The sequence below is a fragment of the Cydia amplana genome, chromosome 13 (genome assembly GCF_948474715.1).
Source record: "Cydia amplana chromosome 13, ilCydAmpl1.1, whole genome shotgun sequence".
NCBI lineage: Eukaryota > Metazoa > Arthropoda > Insecta > Lepidoptera > Tortricidae > Cydia > Cydia amplana.
In genome coordinates this window covers 12,247,307-12,274,202 of record NC_086081.1, presented here as the reverse complement: position 1 = coordinate 12,274,202, position 26,896 = coordinate 12,247,307, and the positions used below count along the sequence as shown (strand labels likewise).

Genomic DNA, 26,896 nt, shown 5'->3' with positions numbered 1-26,896 from the left:
GAGAAACCATTGTGTGCGTCATCTCATTAAGCAAACAGCTGTTGATTAAAGTACTCGGGTTGCCGGCGACATACGAGTACGTGTTTCTATGTTATTTGTATACGCGTTGAATATAGTATTTTATGCAACCGTGGTTTAAGAGAGGTCAAAAAAGGCGAGTGGCGTGAGTAACAATTTGAGGCGAAGCCGAAAATTGTTAATAAAGACGCCACGAGTAATTTTTGACTCAGTCAAACAACGTTGCATACAATACTTTTTCTACGACCAAGCTTAGGTACTTTGAAATAAAATTGTTAATTTAACAAATATTTTTAATTCAAGAAGTAGCAAAAATGGAGGGTACGGGCGGGAAAAGAATGAATGAATGAATGAAATTAAAAAAAAAACATGTCTATGGTTCACTTATTTGTCAGAGATGACATTTAAAATAAGGTTGGCAACACTGTATTTCATTCAATATTTTTTAAGTGGTCATTACACGAAGTATCGTAAAATCGCCAAAAAGATACTGCGTGTATGCACAAATTCTTTTTTGGGGAATATACTAAAGACTTGTCTTGACAACTATAACGTAGGGTTTTAAAGGTGTGTGCACGACCCTTTAAATGACAAATAAAAGTACGGGAGTAGAAAAAGATATTTTATTTACTTGCGACGAATCATAGGAGTAATATTTACGTTAGGTACTAAGTATTGAATAGTTTCAAATTCATAATCCTATTTATTTAGCGTTCCAGTTGGAATACAGCTGGAAGATTGTTCGTAAATAGTAGAGTTTGTGCGGAAAGAGAAGAGTCGTGGAATGTAAGGGACATACATTTCACGACTCTTCTCATTCCGCGGAGATTCTAGTATATTTTTTTGCTAAATGATCTAGTCCGGACTGGTCCCGATAGCAAGAGACTTAATAACTGATAAGAATCAACATTTGGTTGAATGCTGTTCATCAATACAAGCATCAAAAACTGTCTTCAGTGAGAGGTGGCTAATAAATTGGTAAATGATAATCTCAACCGACGACATTACAGGTGCGAGTACCGAATAGGTACCGGGTAACCCTTCACTATCACGCATTACAGCCAACACATGCGGTGCCATTAGTGGACGCATCTGCATACAAGTTTATGTCTCAAGTAAAACATTGCTTTCACAGTTTATGTATCAGTACTTTGACTTAAACTAGGTGGCGGTTGCCGAATGGATCAGGGGCCCGTTTCTCAAAAGCTTGTAACTTGTATTACAAGCGGGTGTCACTTTTTGACAGCTTTTGTTAGAAAGGGACTTCCACTTGTATTACAAGTTACAAGTTTTTGAGAAACGGGCCCCGAAGTAGGTACTATTTTCTTTTCAAATAGACATATCGGTCATGGCTTGAGTAGGGATAAATCATCTGATTTTAATGTTTCAGAATTAATATTGCTGTTTGATAAACGTAAACGTCTCCTGGTCGTTTGTGTGGGGAGGAAATGAAAAGGTTGTAAAGTTTGTAACTCGTAATGTATCAGCATGATGTATTCATAAGCAGAAACAGATTTTTTATCGAGATATTCACAAAATAATAGCTCAACGGACACCTATTTCAAATATTTTAAGGGAATATACTGATAAGCGGTGGTGGCCGAGTGGATATGACGCCCGACTTTCAATCCGGAGGTCGCGGGATCAAATCCTGGCTCGTACCAATGAGTTTTTCGGAACTTATGTACGAAATATCATTTGATATTTACCACTAGCTTTTCGGTGAAGGAAAACATCGTGAGGAAATCTGCATACATCTGCCAAGAGATTCAAAGGTGTATGTGAAGTCCCCAATCCGCATTGGGCTAGCGTGGGGACTATATCCCAAGCCCTCTCGCGCTTGAGAGGAGGCCTGTGCCCAGCAGTGGGACGTATAAAGGCTGAATTATTATTATATTGTTATTATACTGATAACTACACGTGCTGTTACTTCACCTTCATAAAATACAGCTCATATATGTTGCATGCAATATTACGACATTTTTATGCGTTGACGTTTCGCCGTATACGACCGGCACCTCGTAAACCCGGGTTCTCAGGCGAATATAATTCACTGCGTCTGATATTTAAACACGGTTATTCGTGGAATGGAATCGTAAATTCGAAGTGTTATTACTAGTAATATTACAAGTAGCTTAACACGGGCGGATATTTTTTTTTAAAGCTGCTACAATTTCGAAGTAAATAAATAATAAATAGGTATTGTAAGAAAATTGTTCATAGATCGATCTAGTCCCACAAAGCAATCTCAATAAGGCTTGTGTGTTGTGTTGTAAAGTAGCTTCTGAATCAATAAAGACAAAAACTCTGAATATTATGATTTTGTAAGTACATGAATTTAATACTATTTTCGCGACAAAAAGCAAATTCTAGGTAAAGATGGATCTAGTGATTTAAAAAATAGATTATCTTTCTTTTCTTTGTAAATTTGATTTGATTCTTTGGTTTATGACAATCTGAACCTGAATCTCGTAGCCATGGCAAGGACCCCGAAGATCCTGTTCCTGAACACGAAGATTAAACTTTCCCAAGATGTCATTAAACAAATCCAATTAAAATTTTCGCAAACAACCTTAACGTATTCAAAGTCAAACTGTATGAATAGACGCTCTGCGTCACAAATATCGGCTTCAAAGACATTATTACAACGCTGTACCGAATATCGAAACTTTAGGCAAAGCTGCGGGAAACAAAAGACATACTTAACATTTTAATCACCATAAAATATCCGGAACCGTCAAATATCTTTCTGCGACATTTAATAAGTTTGGCGAGGAGGGTAAAGTAAAAGTTTCAGGTTTTTTTCTTTCTAGAGACACTCGTGTATAGTAGTTTTCTAAGGACGTATGTTAGGGTTTTTTAAGTGGCGCATAAAGCCTTTTTCGTTTTAAAATAAGACGTGAACTCCAGTTACAGTGACCGGGTCAGAGGGCGCGGAATGTGGAAGTTCCAGCTCACCCCTCATCGCTTTTGGGATATGAGTTACGTTTACGATGACAGAGGATTTATTCTTTTTACTTAGATTAGACAATTATTTTCAACTTTGGGAAGGTCAGGATACAATTATGGCACGTTTTTTTCTAGTAAAATAATGTATACTTATAACCGCACGTTAAAATAATCGCGGATATTGGTAATTTAGTTAATATTAGAGTATTAAATCTTACTTTTTAGGGTTCCGTACCCAAAGGGTAAAAACGGGACCCTATTACTAAGACTCCGCTGTCCGTCCGTCCGTCTGTCACCAGGCTGTACCGAACCGTGATAGCTAGACAGTTGAAATTTTCACAGATGATGTATTTCTGATGCCGCTATAACAACAAATACTAAAAACAGAATAAAATGAAGATTTAAGTGGGGCTCCCATACAACAAACGGGATTTTTGACCGAAGTTAAGCAACGTCGTGCCGGGTCAGTACTTGGATGGGTGACCGTTTTTTTGCTTGTTTTGCTCTATTTTTTGTTGATGGTGCGGAACCCTCCGTGCGCGAGTCCGACTCGCACTTGGCCGGTTTTTTATTGACGATGGACATTAAATTGTACTTAATTTTAGATGGAAAAATAATAATTGAATGTAGCGACCTTTAGAAGGCTAAGGCTTAAATTAGAAAAAAAAACTATACTTATAGGTTTTTTTAATTTCTATTTAACTTTCCCAAAAGTGCCTCCCATATATTAAATTGATTTATTTACCTTACATGTCCGTCTTTTCGTAACATAGAAGTACTGTTTGTGGTATAACAAATATAACTTTTGATAGTGACAGATAATAGCCATAACAAATCCAGATTAAATGCATAACCTGTTATCAGAATCAGAGTACGCATGCTGAGAAATCTGTTTCAATGTTCCGAAACTAAGTGTCGAGAGAAAAATCTTTTATTCTCAGGAAAATCATTTATTAACCACATTTAAACTTCTAAAAGTCCCGGTATAGACATATCCCAGATTAAATCTAATGACATAATATCTCTGAAACTTGACACCGGCACCGACTTGCCTCGAAGTTGAGGTTAGAGAAAAATTAAAACTTTTGCAATATGGCGCCTCGCCTCGCGCACTTCATATTAACAGCTCCCAGGTAATACAACTTACGGTGGAAATATTATGTTATTAACGAGAATGTAATATAGAAACTTTTATATGTAGTAACATATGACGTACGAACTTAACCTTTTCATGGTTAAGACGAATGCTTCTAGCACAGTCGAGATAGGATAAAGGTCGAAATCTCTAGAAAAGTCCTATCTGACGTTTGAGAATCCCCAGAATATACCGCCTCCTTGGAAAATGAATTCATCTTTAAGAAAGAGAAGAGACGTAGAATGTATTGGGTCCCATACATTTCACAACTCTTCTCTTTCCGCACAGTCTCTAAAGAAAAATCTCTATGCCATGAAAAACCTAAAAGTTACCTACCTATTCAGTTTATAGCTGAAACGAAATGGTTTTTAACACTAAATTCGAACAAAATCAATATCACGGCACGGTGCAACGATAAAAACAAAATGCAAACGATTCATTTTAGAGCTAATACTGTTTTCGTGCGCCAGCGAAAATTTAACTAACACGAAAATAAACATTTTCACCTTAACTTCATCAGCACCGCTAAACGTGTTATCGGAAATATGAGCGACCGTTGTTTTCCTATTCAATATCTATCGGATTTTACGAACAAAAGTTTAATAGTTTGGTTTAAAATTAATTTACGCTGTGCTTCCGGTACATTCGATTCTGTTTTAACAATTTGATATGATTTTGGTGAGATGCCTGATAATTGGTGTTAACCCTGTGCAAATTTGAATTAAAATTATCGGGTTAGTTTTAGCTGACTTTTCACGTTTTTGTTTTTATTAGACCCCTTTTACATGGGCCAAAGTTACCCTCTATTGGATAAACGTAACCCGATCCTACGATATTCCTACATGATTAACAATGCTACGTTAGTATAAGTAGGTACAACCTACATAGATATGGCCTCTTAAGACTATTAGCAGAAATTACTGCTGACTGCATTGCAGCATCTCGGCAGTACTCGTAATTACAAAAACGTTTTAGCGCCGCACTCTTATCGCGAGCCGGGGATGTTTGTGTCCCGTTTATTCTAATGAATTAATCGTAGAGTACACGCATGTAATCTTTGTAGGAGTTAGCTTTGTGTCCAGTTATTGCATACTTTGTTAGTGTTGTTGTATGGTAAGCCGAACTTAAGTTATATTTATTTTAACAATAACAATATAACAATATTTTTATTCATAATAAAAGTTTAGCAAGAACGTTACGGTGAACCCCGCACTATACTCCGAGTCGTAATTAGATTCCAAAAAATGTTGCCACTGCAATAATTTGTTTGTAAAATAGTAAATTCCTTTTTATAAATAAACACGCTAAGATAATTTATTTATTGGTAATTTTACTCCTACGATTTAAAAAAAGTAGTTTTATTTACTTATTTTTACAGAAATACAAGACGCGCTAGTAAAAAGTGGCAACATTGTCTTACTTTTTTTGGAATCTAATTACGATTTTCAGTTTAGGCAAGGCCTGTATCGCGGGGGTCATGATCATCACGAGTTACCAGAAATAAAATGTATAATTATACTAAACATAAGAATAGGAATCATTTAGGAAAGAGAGAGGAGTGTGTACTTGTATATGTGTAAGGTTGTTGTGAGGAGGTAGAGAAAAATGTGTGAATGAAATCTAAGAATGTGTGAGTGTAAAAGTTTATTAGATTTAAGTGTGTTACGCATTTGAGTTGTTAAGCTTTGTTTTCCTAGATTTGTATGGTGACGGCCGCTATATGACGGCACTGCTATCCTAGGACTCTTCTCCTCTTTCTTCTTTACGTGTATAATTTCAACATTAATATTTTTTAAGTATTGCATTTGAAGTGTTTTCGATTTAAGTATAAATTATATTTGAAATTCATGAGTATTCAGGTAAATCATCTAATTACATGTAGGTATATATTAATTAAGTATACGTTTCCCTCGATGTTTCTTTGATGACCCAGCTCCTCCAAGGCCTTAGGCGTTGCAATACGTCTGAAATATCAAATTGGACACATTAAGATCCCGTTCAGTTTAAATACTTAAATGTGTATCTTTAGTGCAGGCTGCGCTAAATATATTATTGTTTAAAATACTCGATGCAGCCATTTGCATGTCAAAGCACAAAAATCAAAATGTAAAAGTAAATGAGCTCAATTGCAATTAAAATGACACATTAAACGTATCGAGTGTACTCGAGATAATCATTACTGTCCCAGCACCTTACGCTGTTCACGTGTACAAAACAATTAATTGCAATTAACTCAGAGTTTCGAGTACAAATTACAAAGCGGGCTTAATTTGTTGTAATGAACGTCCCGAATCAGGAATTAACACAAAGGAATCGATTGCCCGTCGAATAGCAGCTGTGCATATACATATAGTTAATGCGCGTGTAGTGTAACTAGCATGCATTGGGTAAAGGAGCCGCAAGCGGGTTGTGTAACCTAATCAAAATGTATCTAATGGATTAAGTTCTCTAGGGTAGACTGGTTAATACTGTGAAATCGGCACATCATTTCTGATATGGAATGGTATAATCGATAAGTTCAATGACTATACTGACTGTACACAGATGTTATCGTTATGGTTACATAAATAACTAAAAGTAACGATATACATATATAATAATAATAAGACACATTTTGAATCAACATTCAGAGAGTGTCAAGTTCATATACATGAGCGTATTTACCTAATTTACCTAATCGTGATGATTTTTCTGATTCTGATTGTAGTTGATGAGATCTATTATTTTCGTTAGAAGAAAATATTAAGCATTATTTTAATGTGTCTACGTAAAGAACTAATAATAATTACTTTAAAATTTTAATACGGATCCAACCCAAAGATGAAGTGGGTACTTACCCAGTAACTAAGGTACTAAATGTTTGACCTTTAACAAAATAAGCTTCTAAGTTTTAGTTTGTTTGTTAGATTATAAAGAGCTAACGATAACACCGTTATATGTTCTTTGAAATGTTAATACCCGCGGTGTAGAGCCACTAAATAGCAGAGGCCGCGATATTTAAATATTCATCAGTGTAAATTATTTTCTAGGCAGTGCCTGCTCTTCGCGGTTATCTTACATGCGAAGTGAAACTAAAATTTATTTCTCACATTCATTCTGTAAATTGCGAAATTAAATTTTGTTTATCATTTCTGGTGTTTACTTTTAATGTACATACCTATTAAATACGTCAATTAAGTTTTAAATTTGATTTTTTAATTAAAATAAAATCAAAGTTCCAACAGCTCAAAAATGACGTATGCCATTTGAAGTGATAAGACCATTATTTTGGTCACTTCTAGAGTCTGTGCGGAAAGAGAATCTGTAATCCCAGAAATTGGCGTGGGTACTAGTTATTACGAAAGCGACTGGGTTGGAAGGCCAGACGGCCTTCCAACCCAGAGGGTAAACTAGGCCCTTATTGGGATTAGTCTGGTTTCCTCACGATGTTTTCCTTCACCGAAAAGCGACTGGTAAATATCAAATTATATTTCGTACATAAGTTTCGAAAAACTCATTGGTACGAGCCGGGATTTGAACCCGCGACCTCCGGATTGCAAGTCGCACGTTCTTACCGCTAGGCCAGCGCTTTTTCGCACATTGGATATGTGCGAATAACACACCGACCGAATAGAGAAAGGGCCCGATTCGGATTTTGAAATAGACATATATTAGATAATCTTTTAGACATCACCAAGATACGATAACGATATGTTTAAGATCTAACCTGTCAAATTTGACATTTGCGCGATTCTGGAGATACTCTTGAACGATAACCACAAGACATGACTTAGAGATCCAATTCACATCTAATAGATATCTAACACGATCTATCGTAAAAGTGACATTGGTTGCCCGAATGGCGCTGCAAAAGAGAACTAGTTGATATCTAAACTATAACGTGTTTAGAATGGATCTACTACGTGTCGTCTCTTGTGAATATCTTGAAGGTCGAATACGGCAGAAAGAGAGAGAGAAATGCAACTTTTATCTAGAACTCGTAGAGTTGGGCCAAGCTAACTCTGCATGGCAGTGTGGCCATGTCATAATGAATATCAAGTTTCTATGAAACTATGACGCTTATAATGCAACCCCCTTTCTTAGTTCGGTTCAATTTAGCTAAGACTGAGTGTAATAAAATACCTATTATTTTTTTAGATAAAACTATTTTTATCTAAAAAAATAATAGATATTTTATATTAGCATAGCGTATATATAGCGTAGCATATTCACTGTGTACCAAGATGATGTAGGTCGTAAGAAGTTTTAATAAAAACGCCGTCAACTGTGTTCGACAATCCAATTCGCCAGACCTTTTCATTGTATGAATACACACCAATACACACACCAAATCAACGAAAATGGGTCGGGCAAACAAGCAATATTTATATCGTCTCTCGTCCCATTATTACAATTTATTTTAATGCCAACCTCAAATTGGCTTTTCAATTCCTGCGGGCATACATATGTATGAAAATTACCGGTAAATTTTAGGCATAAAATAAATAAGCAGTCATACACACCTTGCCAATTTGATTGTTGAATTATGCATGATGTCTCGCACGGGCTCACGTGAACGAGGAGGGTGGGAGGGAGAGAGGACTCTCCAAATCAACTCGGCGTATCGTTGCTTGGGGGAAGGGAATGAAATGGGCAACCGAGACACCTCCTCATTTAAGGGCCTAAATAAAAAAACAAGCTGCGCTTACTACGAATTGAATAGACAGAACTAGACGAAACTGGAGAGGTTGTCTTGCTTAATTATTAAATAAAAATATTAGGGGTTTGAAGGAAATTTAAGCTATACTTTCAAATATCTTATTGTAAGTATAGTTGGTCAAACCAATTTGTCAGTAGAGTCTGTGCGGAATGAGAAGAGTCGTGGAAAATGTATGGGGCCCAATACATTCCACGACTCTTCTCTTTCCGAACAGACTCTAAATAAGAACCAAAAAACTATGCTCATCCTTTTCTTTTTGGTGCTGCTACTTCTGTCTACGTTTGAAATGAGACAGTCCTTTGACAAACTATAGCGTACTGGAGTTAGATCTTTTTATTTGAATCCACGAAATACAAACTATGTCAATATAAACTACTTAATTAAACAATATTTTTATAACGTCAAATCATCGTCAAAATCGTCAATGTCATTGCGAAATGTCAGTTGCCTGCACAATTGTTTACTTCGCATCCAAAGTTAAAATTTCAAATGGCTAGAGTGAACGCATTCCTGCCTTCACCAGACGCGTACTACGCGATCTTGCAAGAACGTGCGGACGAGGCAGAATCCCAGCGTCATAAGAGATTCCTAGCCGTGGTGCTACTGCAGCGAATGGTTCGAGGCTACTTGATTAGGAAGCATATTGCGTGGTTGTCCAAGAAGGCTACTATTATCCAGCGCGCATTCAGAATATACCTGGCCCGGAAAACGTATATGGCAGCCTTGCGTCGAGCTGTGCGGCAGAAACATGGGAGATACTACGACAAAGCTGCTACTAGGATACAGGTATTTACTAGTAGATATCCAACTCGCATTGAGCCAGCGTACTCATCATTGTCTTATATTTAGCCAAGTTTACAGATACGGTTATTTGTATATTAATTAACAAATCCTTAGAACGACCTGTAGCTTATGGAAATTCTTAAATTATCTTTAAGGTAAATACGAGTATGTTATATTATTCGTAGAATTTATAAAATGATGGGTCTATTTAGTAACATTTACCTCCCTAAAAAAATAAGGTTCGTTGTTTGCTTTTAAAAGAGGGGATGTCTACTTTTAATATTATTCGAATAGTTTCTACAGTTCTACAAATTACCAATTAACTTGATATCTGCTCGTTGATGGTTTATTTTTAATAATTTGTCACAACAATCTTCAGCTTTGACAACTACATATACATTTAAGATGAGGTGGGTCATTCTCTGAGAATACTTATGTCTGCGGTTGCGTCTAATTGCCACGACTCTTTTCATACATTTTGTATGGGTCGCGGCAATTAGACCGCAGACATTTTTTTTTGAGAATGATCCATTTACATTCCATTGATTAGTCTCGTCATTCGCGACAGGCTCTATGGCGTGGTCACTATTCAAGACACACCAAATTCTGCTACCGCCGCTACCGCCGCTGGCTGGCCACCGTGACTGAGAGAGGGGAGCGTCGCGCTGCCGAGGCCTTGGAGTTTGGCCTCATCAGCAGAGCTGACAACCTCAGGATCCTCGAGGAGGAAGCAAGGAAATGGCTTGCCTTTGTCGTATTCAAACTGCATCACCTCCTTAGAACCTTAAGCCGCGCAGGCGTCTATTCTGACCCAGCTACAACAGAACTAACGCAATTTGAAAAACTTTTGAAATCAATTCACTACAAGCAGTATATGAAGAGATTGAAACTGAAATATGACGAATTTGTCAGAAAACATCGTCCGAATTTCTCTAATAAGAGGCTTTTCCCTATTATTGGAGATGGAGCCGAGTACTGGTATTTGTCTTTGCCCGAAATGTATGAGTTGACCAGTCCAGTGCCCAAGCCTCCCGATTACCGGCATTCGCAATTGCATCACGGGTCTATACACAAGGAGCCTTTTTTGTGGAGGAAAGTAAGGCCTCCGACAGCCTTTGTTGATAGAGGGCCCTTTATGCCTAAGTCGCCGGTGAGGTCCAAGATGCCAGTGGCACCAGCGCCGACTCCTGCAGAGGCAGGAGATGCTGGGCCTCAAAAAGACCCTAGGTTCCACTTGTATGTTCAACATTATACTCCTCAACCGAAACTAATGGATTACGTAGATTTCCATATCAACCTTCTGACGAATCGAAAAAGTTCGATACAACACGTGAACGACGAATAAGTTCATTAAGGATTTCCATACTTACCTAATTGTGACCGTTTCTTTGTGATCCGATCGTTCTCACCAGTACGTCGTGCCTTGTTTTGATAATTGAAATGAAAAATATGACGCAAAAGTTTCATATAATATATACATAGTTGTTCAAGCAAATCTTGTCAGTAGAAAAAGGCGGCAAAAAATCGCGGGTTAGTAACACTACGTATGAATTGTTCGAAAATCGCGTGTCATTTAACAACTGTTTTGTTAACATTTCATCGTTCGATGTACATTGCTGCTTTTTGTTCCTTTCCTAGGGATACCATACTTTAATTTGCTTTACATTGCTACTGACATATCCAGCTTGACAGACTATATAATAATTATAATATATATATATTATATAGATGTGGGATTATGTTAGGCCTCGTAATAAAAACCAAAATAACACTTGACTTGTTTTATTTAATAAAGTAACAATAATTTACAGAATATTTAGACACCGTAACGCACGTTCGCTCACTCACCATTCAAATCGTTCTCCCCGTCCCTTTTGCACTTGTCATCCTTCTCTCTCCCTTACGTTCCGTTTCACGCTATCCTCTAACGTTCCATTCCTATATTAGAGTCTGTGCGAGAGAAAACTCGTGGAATGTATGGGGCCCAATACATTTCACGACTATTCTCTTTCCGAACAGACTATAAAGCTCATTAAAACCTAAAGACTAAATAAAATAAAAATCAAAGACTAATGCCGCCGGCGTAGGCTTACTTGTCTACTGGATACCGGCGGACGTCTGAGTAAGCTTTTTTGCAAAATTTTGAAGTAAATAAAACAGGGTTTATTTACAAACACTTGGGTATACGTGGCGCGGCATTATTCTCTTATTTTCTTATTCGGAAATCCGTAATCAGGCTGCTAAGTTTGGAAGGGTCGGCCGGATGTTGGGCCGCGAGCCTTTTGTTGTTCCGCTTTTGTTGTTGTGAATTTTACACTTGTAATTTATATCAGGAAACGCCTTGGCGAGAAAGAAATTACGTTTAACTCTTCAAGGAAAATGTGTTTTATAAATTTGCATTTTGTTTATGTAGGTTTTGGAGTGTTGATTTTATAAATGGATCTGTACCTAGTTAAACTAGGCGGTGCCACAGAATAAATAATAGTACTAGGTACAGAAGACTCACTCTCTAACACAGATATGGCCGCTAGGTGGGGACAGCGCCACGCGCGGCTTATGGCTTTCTCCAAAATTGGGTTGGAACGGATGTATTTACCTACTTTTAGCTACCTGTAGCAAAGCGACGAAATCGCGGAGTGAGCCACGCCTGGCGGTGCGAAAAACGAGATAAGTAGAAGTTTTGAAAGTACTTATTGCTTTTATAGGTTTTCTTGTTTTCTAGCATTTATTTAGACATCAAAATGGCCAATATGTTTCTCCTTCAAAGTCTATATCAGGGATGTTGCGGATGCCGATTTTTTGACATCCGCGGATGCGGATGCGGATGTCAAGATAGATAGGTACATAAAAAACGTCAAATATTACATTTTAGTAATTTTATTTCAAAAATCCGGCCAAGTGCGAGTCGGACTCGCGTTCCAAGGGTTCCGTTAAGTCCCACTCACGCTTGACTGCTCATTTCTAATAGGTTTTTTGGCTAATGAATAAATTACCTAGCAGTCTAGCACTTACGCCGATGCTAAGACGTTCCTGTACCGACCTGTTCCACATCCGCATCCGCATTAAACTCCGCATCGATTTTATGCGGATGCGGATGCAGATGCGGATGTTGAAAATCATGCGGAAGTTCCGCGGTTGTGGATGCGGATGCGGATATTCGCAACATCCCTGCCAGCCTATTATGGACAGCTTTATCCATCTTTATCCACGTGATAAAATAACTGTCACTGTTTAACACCGTGGGAAAGAAAGTGACGGACACCGTTTTATCACGCTGTCACGTAGACAAGAACGACCATCATATCCGTACTGGTCTATATATTTAACATGCTATAAGACATACGAGTATGAGTACAAAAGTACACGACCAACTTATTTTAACTATGTTCATAGAAATAATTTGATTGGACACAACAATCTAAAGGGGCCCACTGATTACCAGTCCGCCGGACGGTATCGGCCTGTCAGTTAGAACAAAAAGTTGACAGTTCCGAACAACTGACAGGCCGATACCGTCCGGCGGACTGTTAATCAGTGGCCCCTTAACTGTAAAGATATGTACTTCGAAATTTTGCGGTCTTGTTTATGTCTGTCGGAAGGGCAAGAATTCAGCCGCTCGTTCTAATGAATTCTACCTTTCGTAGGCGTACTACTGTAATTATATGGCTCTTCAAACACATTTGTCTGACAATGCCGGTTTGACTTGGCAAATTTATTAGGGTCAGAATAATACAGGTTCGGGTTTCCGAACCTCGTCCTTATTGCGCACAGTTATTATTCCCTACGTTTCCCAAGTGCCAGCGTGCCCTCGACTCTGGTGAATCAGTATAATGCGATCTTGAGATCTTTAATAAATACAGGTGACCGGAGATCAATAGATACTGGTTGAGTAGAAGTTAAACCTATAAGCAATGAAAATACAAGGCCAAACCGTCTTCGAAAGCTTAACACCGCGAGCGCCCATTTGTTACACGTATAATGGTTGACCCGCTTTACTTATGTTCCGCGAGCCCTCTGAAATTGGGTGCGATTTGTGCGTCACAAAGCCACTGTCAAATTATTCACACCACTGATAAAAGACTGTGCCTATGAGGCCTAAACTAATATTGCCGCGTAAACTCACTAATTAAACATTCTTTGTATCTTTTTGTTAACTTGGCTGGAGCGTCACTGTAGCTGTCGGTCTTGCAGCGAGGGTGTTCGGCATATGAATAATGTATGGGGTAAATTTGCAAGTGTTTCAATTTACACCCGCCACTCGCGCCGCTGATACGCACCCGAGAGGTTGTTGAAGTGTGAAAAAGAAAACAACGAGTGGGGCTGGAGCGTACGAATCAGTTCGTAGCGCGGATTAGTTGTCATTTTCCCTAGTAACTCAGCGTGTTTGAATAGACGGAACTTTATGCCTCGTATATCGTCGCATAAAAAGTTATCACTCTGCTTTTGGCTGAGTCGAAGCTAACTGAAAAGGAGCACTAGTTCAATTTATTTTTTGCCGGTTGTCGGTACAATACATGAAAACGGTATTGGAAAGGTAATACGAAAGCCAATTGCGGTGTCGGCACCTCTGGGAGGGCAGCCTTCTTTTCACTAGCGTCCTGTGTACCCAGCCTTCTCTTCATTGCTTTGCCTGGAAAAATTCCAGTAGCTAGCATTTTATTTTACTTTTTGCTGAGCTCTCTCGATTACGTAGAAAATCCGCGATAAAATTCAGTATGTAACGGTTTTTATCGTCAGCGGTAGTCAGTTGCATTCAAAGGGAAATTGGCTACAATTCAACAATGTTTTATAATTGTCATATCATGTAATTACTGTTTAATTAATTCGACATATTTGTATAGTAATTAAACATATATATTGAATATCCGTTTATTTATCATAAACATACGTACGGTACGTAATATCGAACAACTTGATTCCTGACTGACTGTGAAACCTATTCACATTACGGCCTTGGCATTAAATTGACTCACTTTGTCGGCATGATTGATCCATACATCCATGCCAAATTGCAGCTTTTTGGCACTAACGATCACTGTGCAAAGCGTCGGACGGACAGACGAACATGGCGAAACTATAAGTGTAAGGCCTGAGTGGACGCTCGAAGTGGAGCGTTCGGCGGGGCGTGCAACGTGGCGTCGGGCTCACAAGTGATTTGAGCAGCGTGCACTAAGGCCGCTCCTATACGTTTTCATTTGTTTAACATGCACGCCGCACGCCCCACCCCGCTGCACGCCCAACTCGAGCATCCACTCAGGCCATACACTAACGGAGCACTAAAAAAGTAAAATTATTATAACATTTCGCAAATGGTTCTATGGTGGGTTACAAATAAATTGGTACATATTACGGGAGTTACGGGACTGGTGCGATGTCCCATTGATTGCTGGCAATAAAAATACTCGCTAGTTGCTTTTCGCTAATCGTAAAGAGTGAGAAGATTGTAAATTTTATCATAGAAATTTAAACTGGAATGGGATTTAAAATATGAGTAGGTAGCAATAAAAAAGCGGCCAAGTGCGAGTCGGACTCGCCCATGAAGGGTTCCGTATTTAGGCGATTTATGACGTATAAAAAAAAAACTACTTACTAGATCTCGTTCAAACCAATTTTCGGTGGAAGTTTGCATGGTAATGTACATCATATATTTTTTTTAGTTTTATCATTCTCTTATTTTAGAAGTTACAGGGGGGGGGGACACACATTTTACCACTTTGTAAGTGTCTCTCGCGCAAACTATTCAGTTTAGAAAAAAATGATATTAGAAACCTCAATATCATTTTTGAAGACCTATCCATAGATACCCCACACGTATGGGTTTGATGAAAAAAAAAATTTTGGGTTTCAGTTCGAAGTATGGGGAACCCCAAAAATTTATTGTTTTTTCTTTCTATTTTTGTGTGAAAATCTTAATGCGGTTCACAGAATACATCTACTTACCAAGTTTCAACAATATAGTTCTTATAGTTTCGGAGAAAAGTGGCTGTGACATACGGACGGACAGACAGACGGACAGACGGACAGACGGACAGACGGACAGACAGACAGACAGACAGACATGACGAATCTATAAGGGTTCCGTTTTTTGCCATTTGGCTACGGAACCCTAAAAAAGCCATCCTGCCTTTCTACTCAAACTTTCAGCACACTATTTCTACGTTGACTTGCATAAGCAAGTAAAAAGAAAGTATAAACTTATTTTATTATGTAGCTACGAGTATTGGCCTCTACTAATAGGTGCCGAGGTGAATTACTCCGTGGACCGCGAGTAATTCCCACAAGTTCAATCAATAGCGTTGAGAGTGGTTCCGTGATCTGTATAAAGATGCGGGGCTTGGCAGTAATTAGTGCGAGGGGGGCCGTGGGGTAGCGAACGTGCAAATTGAAGACGATCTATACCTTTCTCACGCGTTTTATTTTATATTTACCTGTAACATTTTATAACTCTGTTTCATTCACAGTGATCATCGTATTAAATTGAGAGAAATCGCACACACACTGTCAGTCTCATTCGAATCCTGATCTCTTTGCTATTTTTACCCGTGTTGTCAGTCATCATTCTTTTCTCCAGTACCATTAAGATTATATATGTACATGTTTTCGTTATGTACATTAAAAAATCACATGGGGTTTTCAGAACTATGTTTTCTTGATGTTTCTCAAAACGGCTTTAACAAATGTTACGTTTCAATCAACTGTTGATGTAAGTACCTAGTCTAACGTTTCTCATTACTGAAAAATAAAATTTTGTTGGAATTATTCCAAAATACGTTATTTACATAGTTTGAAACAAACCTTGTGACTTCAGGGAGGTTGAAAATTGAACTCTACCTATATTTAGTACAATTTTAAAAAAATCGTTTCCGTAAATGTTCGTATCCAAGCCAATGTTAAACATATTATACATAATTGCAAAACTTTATCTGTTCGGTACATTTTATAAAGAAAATCGCCTGATTTGAATATGAATAACGATAATTGCTACAGCTAAAACCGTCTGAAAAGTTAACATTTTACATAAACCGTTTTAACATTTTTATCATAACAATTTTTTATCTGCGTCAATTCTGATTGAAATGCAGACCACGACGGCATGGGTGCATAATTTGTGCGTATTTCGTGGTCAACAAATATGCAGCTACTTATGTTGATTATGGAGGTCTATTCAGATAGAAATTAGTGTCTGAATAGACCCGATAATAAGCGGACATAAATACATCATCATACCTACACTAGGTACAGTATAAAGTTTAAAAATATGGGTGCACACATCATACTCAAAAACATGTCCTATAGCTCTAATGTCAGCAAATTAATAACTATGCGACATATTTTTGAGTAAATTGTCTGCACCCATATTTTTATACTTGACTGTACTCCTAGGTTGGAAATATAAAACTTTTTGTTTTTCGTAGAAAATATGTCCATTGAGAGTGCTAGTAATAACACAATATTTTATTGCTTTTTTATTATTTCCAAGTTCATGCTTGCAAAGTTATATTATTATAGGTATGTTAATTTTACAGTTCGTTGGTTTCATACAGAATTGCGGTTGCTTCGAAACTTAGTTAAAACTCTGAGTTTAAATCCGTTTGATGTTTTATACCTATTTCCTATAGAAGAATTTAAATGATTCGCTTTGATGTTCCATTATTTGCTGCTGTAAGCAATTACAACTCATTTGAAAAACAGGGAACCTCCCATTTGCGTATTGATTAAGTCAATAAATATAATATTCTTTGTTCCACCATAAGAAATTTTAATTTGTTTTTGGCAATAATTTCATTTTTGGTACACGTTTTTATATCTGTACTTTTCTTTCCACAGGCAACTAATACTCGTTGAGACAATAGGCTACATGACTATTTTTTTTTATGGTATCAATCGATCGGGTTTGTTTTTAGGATCAAATGTCTATATGGGACCCATTGCATTAAAGTAACACAAAAGTCAGAAATTGTAGTCAAAGTCCGGCAGTCGCACTTCACTCGCGAAACGCCCTATACAAAACGGTCAGAGGCCGTGACGTCATCGCCCATCTTGTAGTATGGACAAAACAAGAAAATTGCGTTTTGTCGGTGAAATATTGCGTTTATGTATATAGTTGCTATACAATATTTTTTTGGATGAAATGTAAGGAATCGAATGGTACCCTTACTTTTATCGTTTTTGGAAGTTAAAAAAAAACTTAAATTTTGTAACTTTCAGGTCCTGTAAGTAATTTTGTAATTTTTCAATATTTTATTTTAATATCCACATTATTGTGATAAATTGCTCGTTTGCTATCTATTTTACTAGATTTTGTTATAAAATTCAACATGTGTCATCATCCCTATTATAACAACCGATCATCATATGAGCTAAATCTCATAATAATATTGCATTGTCACCCGATTTACATGTGTATGCAAAATTTCAGCTCAATCGGAAATCATACATGTAAGTTTACACTTTCTATGATGACATTTTTATTACCTACTTTATCGATGTACTTTTTTTTTGTGATTGAAATTTTGGAATTTTTATTTGTTGACATGTCCCGCTGTTATTTTATATTTTTATTATGTGCATGTATTAGTTTGTAAGATTTTTTAACACAATATCATATTGTTATAGAAATAAATAAATGAATGAATGAATCGGGAAGTGGGACAAGCTTCCAAGATTTGACCCACACATTAACATAATAACAGGGAAAGTTAAATAAAACAATATCACTACCCAATTTTGCTATAACGATAAATCAACTACCTACAATATTCTTGTTTTCTAATCCTTTGGTTTTCTTATCACTTTACTAATACATTAATATCTGAGAGACCGAGCTTTGCTCGGAAAACATATAAAAACTCAAAGTCGCGCTTTTACCCAGGGATAAAACCTAGCTATATCGATTTTTCGCCTCAAAAAAACCACAATATAGCAAATTTCATCGAAATCGTTAACTATGCCGTAGTGATGGGTAGGACATCAATTTAAAATGAGTTTGTATGAGTACCTCATTTTCTAAAATGAGGTGTTACAATGTCTTACTTCAAATGAGGTGAGGTACTAGCATATTTTCAGCGCCGACTATTCCATTAATTCCAACGGCGACAAAAATATTTAATGTATATACATATTTATGTATCCATCACTTCCTTTATAAATAAATAAATAGTAACATTTAATTGGAGTGCAATTCTGAAGGTTAAGAATAGAACTTTTAGGAGAAAGATAATTTTAGAATCAAGTAAAATGAATAGAGGAGTGAAGTAAGACATTTTTGCGGTACGAAGTACTGCGACAAATTAACAAAATGAGTGGTACAAATGAGGTGCCTCACGAGTGAGCGACTCAACACTAAACTATGGTAGAATATTTTCAGGTGTTAATATGTAAAAAACTACGAAGGCACTTTAAACTACACACGCATCAACAATTATTTTCACCTCAAACAAAATGAAATTAAGCACTACTGGCATCAATTGCTCATATATTGTACACAACATAACAAGCCAGTTCAAACCAAGGGTTTTCAATTAACAGAAAATTTAGTTCGTTTGAAATGTTTTATCGGTGGAGAGTTCCTATTTTGAAAGCGTTCGATAAAACATTTTGCGGCGCGTCGGATTCTATTCAGCTTCCGTTTATGTAAAAACGCTAACGCTTCTGTGGCCCGCTCTCATGTTGTAGAGAGTAGTACTGTGCTGTGTTTGGGAAAATTTGCCCGGAAATATTCCCGTTACAAAATAATTTTATTAATATTAACTTAATATTCCCTTAACCCATATATGCCCCTCAATACTCTGGATAACTTCTGAAAATGAGTAGGAGGAAGACCTTGTAACTTCAAAGAGTTCAGACAAAAAACAAATGCTATAGGTACGTGTATGGGTTATTAATAAACAGATACCGTTGCCACACCAGAGTACATTAAACGTGGGCTATGACAACTACATTTCTTTTGTTTGTGGAATAACATGAATGTGTTTATGTTTTTTATACAAGAAAGATTGAATGAATGGATTTAAAAAAAACTTGAATAAATAGGTACCTACTTAACGTCCTCTATAATAATAAAAAAAAAAGTATTCTATATTTTTTGTTTCGCAAAAGTTCTTGTGGTCCATCACTACTGTACGCTGTACGGATAGCTATCAAATTTTCCGGTCACTTCGTTCGACATTCGTTCCGCGTTTTGATGAAAATATCGATGCTAGAAAAGTGTGGTTAAATTGTACGACATTTTGTCTATATCGGTTTACACAGGAAAATCGATCTTTATGTCAAATATCTGGGTAACCGAGCTTCGCTCGGAAAACATATAAAAACTCGAAAATGCGCGTTTTCCCAGAGATAAGACCTAGTTAGATCGATTTTTCGCCCCCGAAAACCCCCATATAGCAAATTTCATCGAAATCGTTGGAGCCGTTTCCGAGATCCCCGAAATATATATGTCGGAGCGGGACACCAGAAAGACGTATTGCAGCATTACAGTTCATAGTTAGACGCCTGTATAAAATCGATTAGCAATGTTTGGCGTATTGTTGAACTAAAATGACAGGTAGAAGGCTTTGGAACGTCAAGATGACGTAGTATCTTGAGTGAACGTAGGCACGAGCGGGCATTTTTGTCGTTATGTTGGTAGACTGGTCAGGCAGGTTTACCAACTTGAATTGGAGGCGGGAGCGGTTGGCTCCGCCGCTGGGACTGGCTTCCTTCTTCTGGATCGGACCGCGCTAGAGATCGGACGTTAGCCAAGCTCGTGCCTAATTCGCTACGTTCCTGAAGGCTTACACCTGAAGGATTATTCTGAAAGCTTATAGATTCTCACGTTGTTTAACCGTTTAGCTAAGTGTTTTATTCCAAGTGTTATTTTGATTTCTTATGTGCCATTAGAAGCTTACTTTTGTAAAATAAAGAAACTATGTGTTGTTTTGAAAAGATGTGTCCCGCCGAGTTTGTTGCCGGGTTAAATCTTCTCGAGTCAGAGGTGTAGGGTTGGAGCCGGTGTAGTTTCACTTGAATAAAGATTTGAACGGATTTATGCGATCTTTTTTTATTTTCAAATCACACCTTTTAAAACTAAATAGCAATTAGTTATTTTTATCGCTTAGTCCTAAAATATGGTAGGCACTAGTATGGTTAACAAGTCCGAATGTTTATTTCATGCGTTTGTAGCATACCTACTACTTTGGCTGTGAAGTAATACATCTAGGTACTCCCCCCACGCGCCCACCGCCATTAGGACCATCTGTCCCCGACATCAGCAAGTGGGATAGATGCGGAGTTTCATGTATTGCTTACACAGCCACCTGGGAGCGTGGTGTATTTCTGGTGACCTACATTCCATAATCTGGACACGTGGTAAGGTAAGCTCACGTGTCTAACCTTCATTGAAAGGTGAGTGTAATTCATTGTTATTTGGTGAGAATTATTGTGAAATTGTGAATTATTATTGGGGCTATCGAACAGAGTGGTCGTGACGTGACGTCATCTCTGGGATCGTTATGTTTCTTTGTAATTAATTTTTGTAATCCATTTAAATCGAAGCGATCTTGAGTTATTTTGATTTTAAATCCATACTGTTAATTAAAACCAAGTATTAGCTATCACGACGTGATATTATTTTATCGTTCACATATGAATCTACCCTCAATAATTGATTTGAAAATACAATTAATTTTTAAAATCCATTTAAATCTAAGTTTGGTATGAAATCCATATTGTTAATTAAAATCCAATATTGGCTGTCGCGACGTGATATTATTTCATCGCTCACTTGTGAATCTACCCTCAATAATTGATTTGAAAATACAATTAATTTTTAAAATCCATTTAAATCTAAGTGATCTTAAGTTATTTTGATGTGAAATCCATATTGTTAATTAAAATCAAATATTGGCTGTCGCGACGTGATATTATTTCATCGCTCACTTGTGCATCTACCCTCAAAAAATATTTTTTTTCATGAAAATACAATGCACCGTTAGAAATTGATCCTGCTGATTTGCCAATGCAAGGATTATGTAATCTTTACCCTGTAACGTTTAGTAATTAATAAAATTGCGACAAATTATTGCTCGTAATGCCGTGATACATCACAAATCGTGCATAATATGGAAACATGAGCTACGCATATGAAAATTAATGTTACAGTGTCCTGCAGCCAGAGCCATACCATTGCAGACATCATACCATTACGCCCGGGACACAGAAGCAGCTGTGCAGTATCTTCTGTGCTGGAGATTTGGAAATAAAAGGACAGGTTTCGTTCTAATTGTTTATTAGTGAATTTTATTTTGAGTGTAATGGCGAAGCATAACAGTCGAACGTAACTAATAAGCTGTCACTTTTCGTATTGGCCCATTTTACCTTGTTACTTATTTTTGGAACACGTGTTTGTTTTGTTCATAGAAGGAAATAAAACGCACTCATTGAAGTTTAAATTTTATTCTGATATTTTTGAAGTCCCGTATACATTGGAAACATGTTTTTTTGTGTCTACTACCTTGCATTTCATAAACCTTTTGAGTTTAGCCTGCATTCATGATAAACCTGATACCGTGCAAATGATGATTTCAGGAACATCCAGCTATGTTGAACCACATCGTGTCTCTCGCAATCTGCCGCAGCAACGGCAACGGCAAGCGGAAAGGATCAGCCTCCGTGCTTGGGTTGGACCTCACCAACACCACCTTTGACTTGGTTGCGTGCATCATACTTTATTAAGCTGGTGAGCAGTTCCCATTTCGTTGGGATTATTTTGAGATGTTTTACTTCTGCATAGAAGTTTTGAGCGAGTTTCTGTTGTTAAAGCTAAAGAAGAAAGCTATCTTTAGTAATTTTGATCAGTAATGTTCAGTTTCAGTTGATCAGTTGACGCTGATAGTACCAATGGTTCTGAGTAACATGATTTAAAGACCTGTTTTTATTTTCTTTTTTGGAATTCACTGTTAACATTGTTTTGCTTTCGACGGACTGAAAGCTTGTACTTTCGTAGGACTAAAATTACGCCCGATGGACTGGGCAATACTGTCATGCTTTCGATGGAGTGAAGGCACGCCCGATGGACTGGGCAATACTGTTTTGCTTTCGATCGACTGAAAGTATGCCCGATGGACTGGGTATTGTTTAGTGACCGCATCAGAAGTGCCGGAGCATGTAAGAGGTGCACGTGGTCTGCTTTTTATGTGCAGAATGCTCTTTGCGAGGAGTAGCACTTACGCGGCTGAGATGGTTACTTCTGACGAGGGTCTGGTATCTGCCGAAGGACTGGCAATGCACCGAAGGACTGGTGTTGTTTTGTTAAAAATGAATTCCCGTTTATGTACTGTGTTCATATGAGTAAAATTGGAACTATCAATTCAGAATCTTATTTATTTTAAGATGTCTTACAAAAATTTAGATCACATATGACCAATTTTTTTTTAATGCCAGATAATTTCCCCGTAAATTGATATTGACGACAATAGTAGTGATACTGTCGAGCAATGAATTAGAGCTGTTGTGATTTGTGTTTTTGATGTTTGGGATTGTTCTGTTTTCACATAAATTTGAGAGTATCCGCCAGATGGAGGCGATGATTATTGGAGTGTATCCGTTAGATAGCGGCGGTAATTATCGATGATTATTTTTATTTAGTCGTTGCTCGATGGACTATTTTTGACTAGAGAATTGAGGATTGTTAAAGTAATTTTGAACAATTATTTTTTCTGGTTGGATTGATAACAAAGTTTGATTTTAATAGTAATTTGAGTGAGACCCAAATTGTTGGTCAGGAATGACCGAGCGATGAGATACTGTGCTGTATGTTTTGTTTCAGTATCAAATGCATACATCCACACACGAGGACGTGTGTAGCGCAGGACGGCCGTGTCGGAGCGGGACACCAGAAAGACGTATTGCAGCATTACAGTTCATAGTTAGACGCCTGTATAAAATCGATTAGCAATGTTTGGCGTATTGTTGAACTAAAATGACAGGTAGAAGGCTTTGGAACGTCAAGATGACGTAGTATCTTGAGTGAACGTAGGCACGAGCGGGCATTTTTGTCGTTATGTTGGTAGACTGGTCAGGCAGGTTTACCAACTTGAATTGGAGGCGGGAGCGGTTGGCTCCGCCGCTGGGACTGGCTTCCTTCTTCTGGATCGGACCGCGCTAGAGATCGGACGTTAGCCAAGCTCGTGCCTAATTCGCTACGTTCCTGAAGGCTTACACCTGAAGGATTATTCTGAAAGCTTATAGATTCTCACGTTGTTTAACCGTTTAGCTAAGTGTTTTATTCCAAGTGTTATTTTGATTTCTTATGTGCCATTAGAAGCTTACTTTTGTAAAATAAAGAAACTATGTGTTGTTTTGAAAAGATGTGTCCCGCCGAGTTTGTTGCCGGGTTAAATCTTCTCGAGTCAGAGGTGTAGGGTTGGAGCCGGTGTAGTTTCACTTGAATAAAGATTTGAACGGATTTATGCGATCTTTTTTTATTTTCAAATCACACCTTTTAAAACTAAATAGCAATTAGTTATTTTTATCGCTTAGTCCTAAAATATGGTAGGCACTAGTATGGTTAACAAGTCCGAATGTTTATTTCATGCGTTTGTAGCATACCTACTACTTTGGCTGTGAAGTAATACATCTAGGTACTCCCCCCACGCGCCCACCGCCATTAGGACCATCCGTCGCCGACATATATATAAATAAATAAATAAATAAATAAACAAGAATTGCTCGTTTAAAGGTATTAGATATATTTTGATGAAATATATTTAAAAATAAATATCGAAAATAGGCGGAACTGATATAATAAATGTCAATTTTTTTTTCTTCCACGCTTTATTATATCAAAGTCGATGCATAATAGTTAGCTTAGATGGATTAGCACTTTTGTCATTCTGGCTAAAGAAGTGGCCTTTAATGAAATACTATTTTTTTCTTATTTGTCTCTCTTATCAAAGATAAGCCACCCAAAAACTTTAAATCAGACAGTACATACAAAGTAGCATATTACACACCAAAGTCACAAAAGCCTCACTCAGATCGCGTCTAGTTAGCGCGCTTGGTAATTGTCTCGGCTGTAATTTCAATCGCATCCATAGTAAAACAACCAGTATAAGTAAGGTCTTCAAGTATGTATAGTTGTTCAGGATATTGAGGTCTACTATGTAAGGTTTGCAAAAGGATATCCCCGTCCGCTGTTAGGTGCTGGGAATATTTGAGGAGGTATTCTTCTAACGCCTACTGAACAGCAGGCAGGCGATTTAAACACACTGACTAGGACCCCAATTCGAATTTACATTGAGATATCCAAATGATGACGTTTTGTTATCATTTGGGCATGCCTTTCGCGGCGCATGCGAGAAGCATGGGCGAATGATAATAGACGAATGAGGAATGTTAATTCGAATTGGGCTTCAGTCCAGTCTGGCCAGCCGTGTGTGTCAGCCGATTTTCAGGAGTACTTACAAATTGAGTGGGATTTTTGTTATCAATACTTTGTCTGGCCATGCTTAATTTAGGGTTCTGTAGAATGGCGTCCACGTGCGTCTTATAAGAAGCTACTGACAAAAAAGCATAAGGGAAAAATACAGGCATATATAGACGATATCGTGGCTTCAGCAGGGCCAGTACCGACTTCTTACTTAAGCTAAGAGTTAAACTACACGGCCGTTTACACATAATATAAGTTACAGCATCGCTTTTTTCGTGTTTATAATATGCATTGTTTTAGCGGAGCACGCAATTTAGAAATGGTCTACATTGGTACGACTCAACGTTCGATTCGCATAAAGCCTGTAAGTTGGAATAACGTGTAGAGTACGTGTGAATACAACACCTTCTTGAAAGGCTGGTTGTTCAGAGGCGTTGCACGCTGGAAGGGGGACCTAAATGCATTTTTGTCGCTTTTTGAGGACGGATTGTTGGCTATGCTTCAGTTATTTATCGTTCATTTTTATTCCGAAGAAAGTTGTTTTCTATTTCCGCTAGTTAAAGGTAAACATTTCAGTGTCTTAATCATTGAGACTGTTTTTTTTACCCCTATTGGTAATAATTATTAATATGCTAAATCAATCAATAAAACGTGACCAGTATAGACTTCTTTATTATTTTTTTAATTATGGAGTCCACATATTCTTGGTGCAAGCGGTAAATTACTTTACAATGACGCACTGCAAAAGAAAACTTGTTACAATACGCTACAGACTTGGTGCGTAAACGTCTACGAATAATTTGTAGCTCGTCTACGGGAAGATGAAAATATGAAGTTATTGCATAGAATAAGCTTCAATTATCTATATATTTGCCGTACATTAAGATGTTGTTATGACGAGGCTGATTTACGATACATATTTAAAATAAAATTTTCTACCAAAAATATCATAATAAATGTAGTTAATCGTGTTATAATTTAGCAATGTCGTTAGTTGAAGTAAGGAACTAACTTATTACTACATTAAAATTTATCGTAAATTGAATGGGAACTGTCACTGGCCTGGGTGCATCACACCATAACATACAAGCGTCTAATTATTTCCCACAAAATTCGATAAATCATCATCACACATAGGTTACAACCCTTAATTTATCGAGTTATGACGTCACGTCAAGACGGCTGACATCGAATTAATATCATGTCTCATCCGTCATCACCACGTTATTAACGATCACTGTAATTACCCTAACGAAGACGAGAGCTGAGCTACTCCTACTGCTTGCAAAGCTTTGCTGCAGTAAAACCAAAATAAAGAGACCTTAGACAAGCTGCCCTATTCTAACTTCAAGATATTCACAAGAGACGACACGTACTAGATCCATTCTAGATACGTTATAGTTTAGATTTCAACTAGTTCTCTTTTGCAGCGCAATTCGAGCAACCAATGTCACTTTTACGTTAGATAGAGTTAGATATCTATTAGACGTGAATTGGATCTCTAAGCCATATCTTGTGGACATCGTTCAAGAGTATCTCCAGAATCGCGCAAATGTCAAATTTGACAGGTTAGATCTTAAACATATCGTTATCGTATCTTGGCGAATGTCTAAAAGATATCTAACAGATGTCTGTTTCAAAATCCGAATCGGGCCATTAAGCTTAGTAAAATCAAAATAAAATTACGCTTAGTAAAATCATTATAAAATAGACATACTTAATACTTTACGGTTAAACTATAATTTTTGAAGTGAAATCTTCTTTAGCGTGTGCACTTTTTGTGATGGGGAAAAAATGTTAACATGCCTGTGTACCTAGGAACCAGAAATTGTGTCCTCACGTGCAACGTGTTTTTTGTTAAAAGATTCATAGCCAGTAATATGTGCATGCAAATAAAAAAGAC

At 37.4% G+C, this 26,896-nt stretch overlaps 1 protein-coding gene and 1 long non-coding RNA gene across 2 annotated transcripts in view; both read left to right on the top strand.

Moving 5' to 3' along the window:
* The window catches only part of LOC134653616 (uncharacterized), a 117,092-nt gene that overhangs the window by 67,550 nt on the left and 22,646 nt on the right, over positions 1–26,896 (top strand). The gene's annotated exons all lie outside the window — the stretch shown is intronic.
* LOC134653577 (uncharacterized) lies at positions 9,230–10,929 on the top strand. The gene is made up of 2 exons (XM_063508969.1): positions 9,230–9,587; positions 10,153–10,929. Exons 1-2 carry the CDS (start codon positions 9,291–9,293, stop codon positions 10,927–10,929), a joined length of 1,074 nt encoding a protein of 357 aa, XP_063365039.1. The 5' UTR covers positions 9,230–9,290.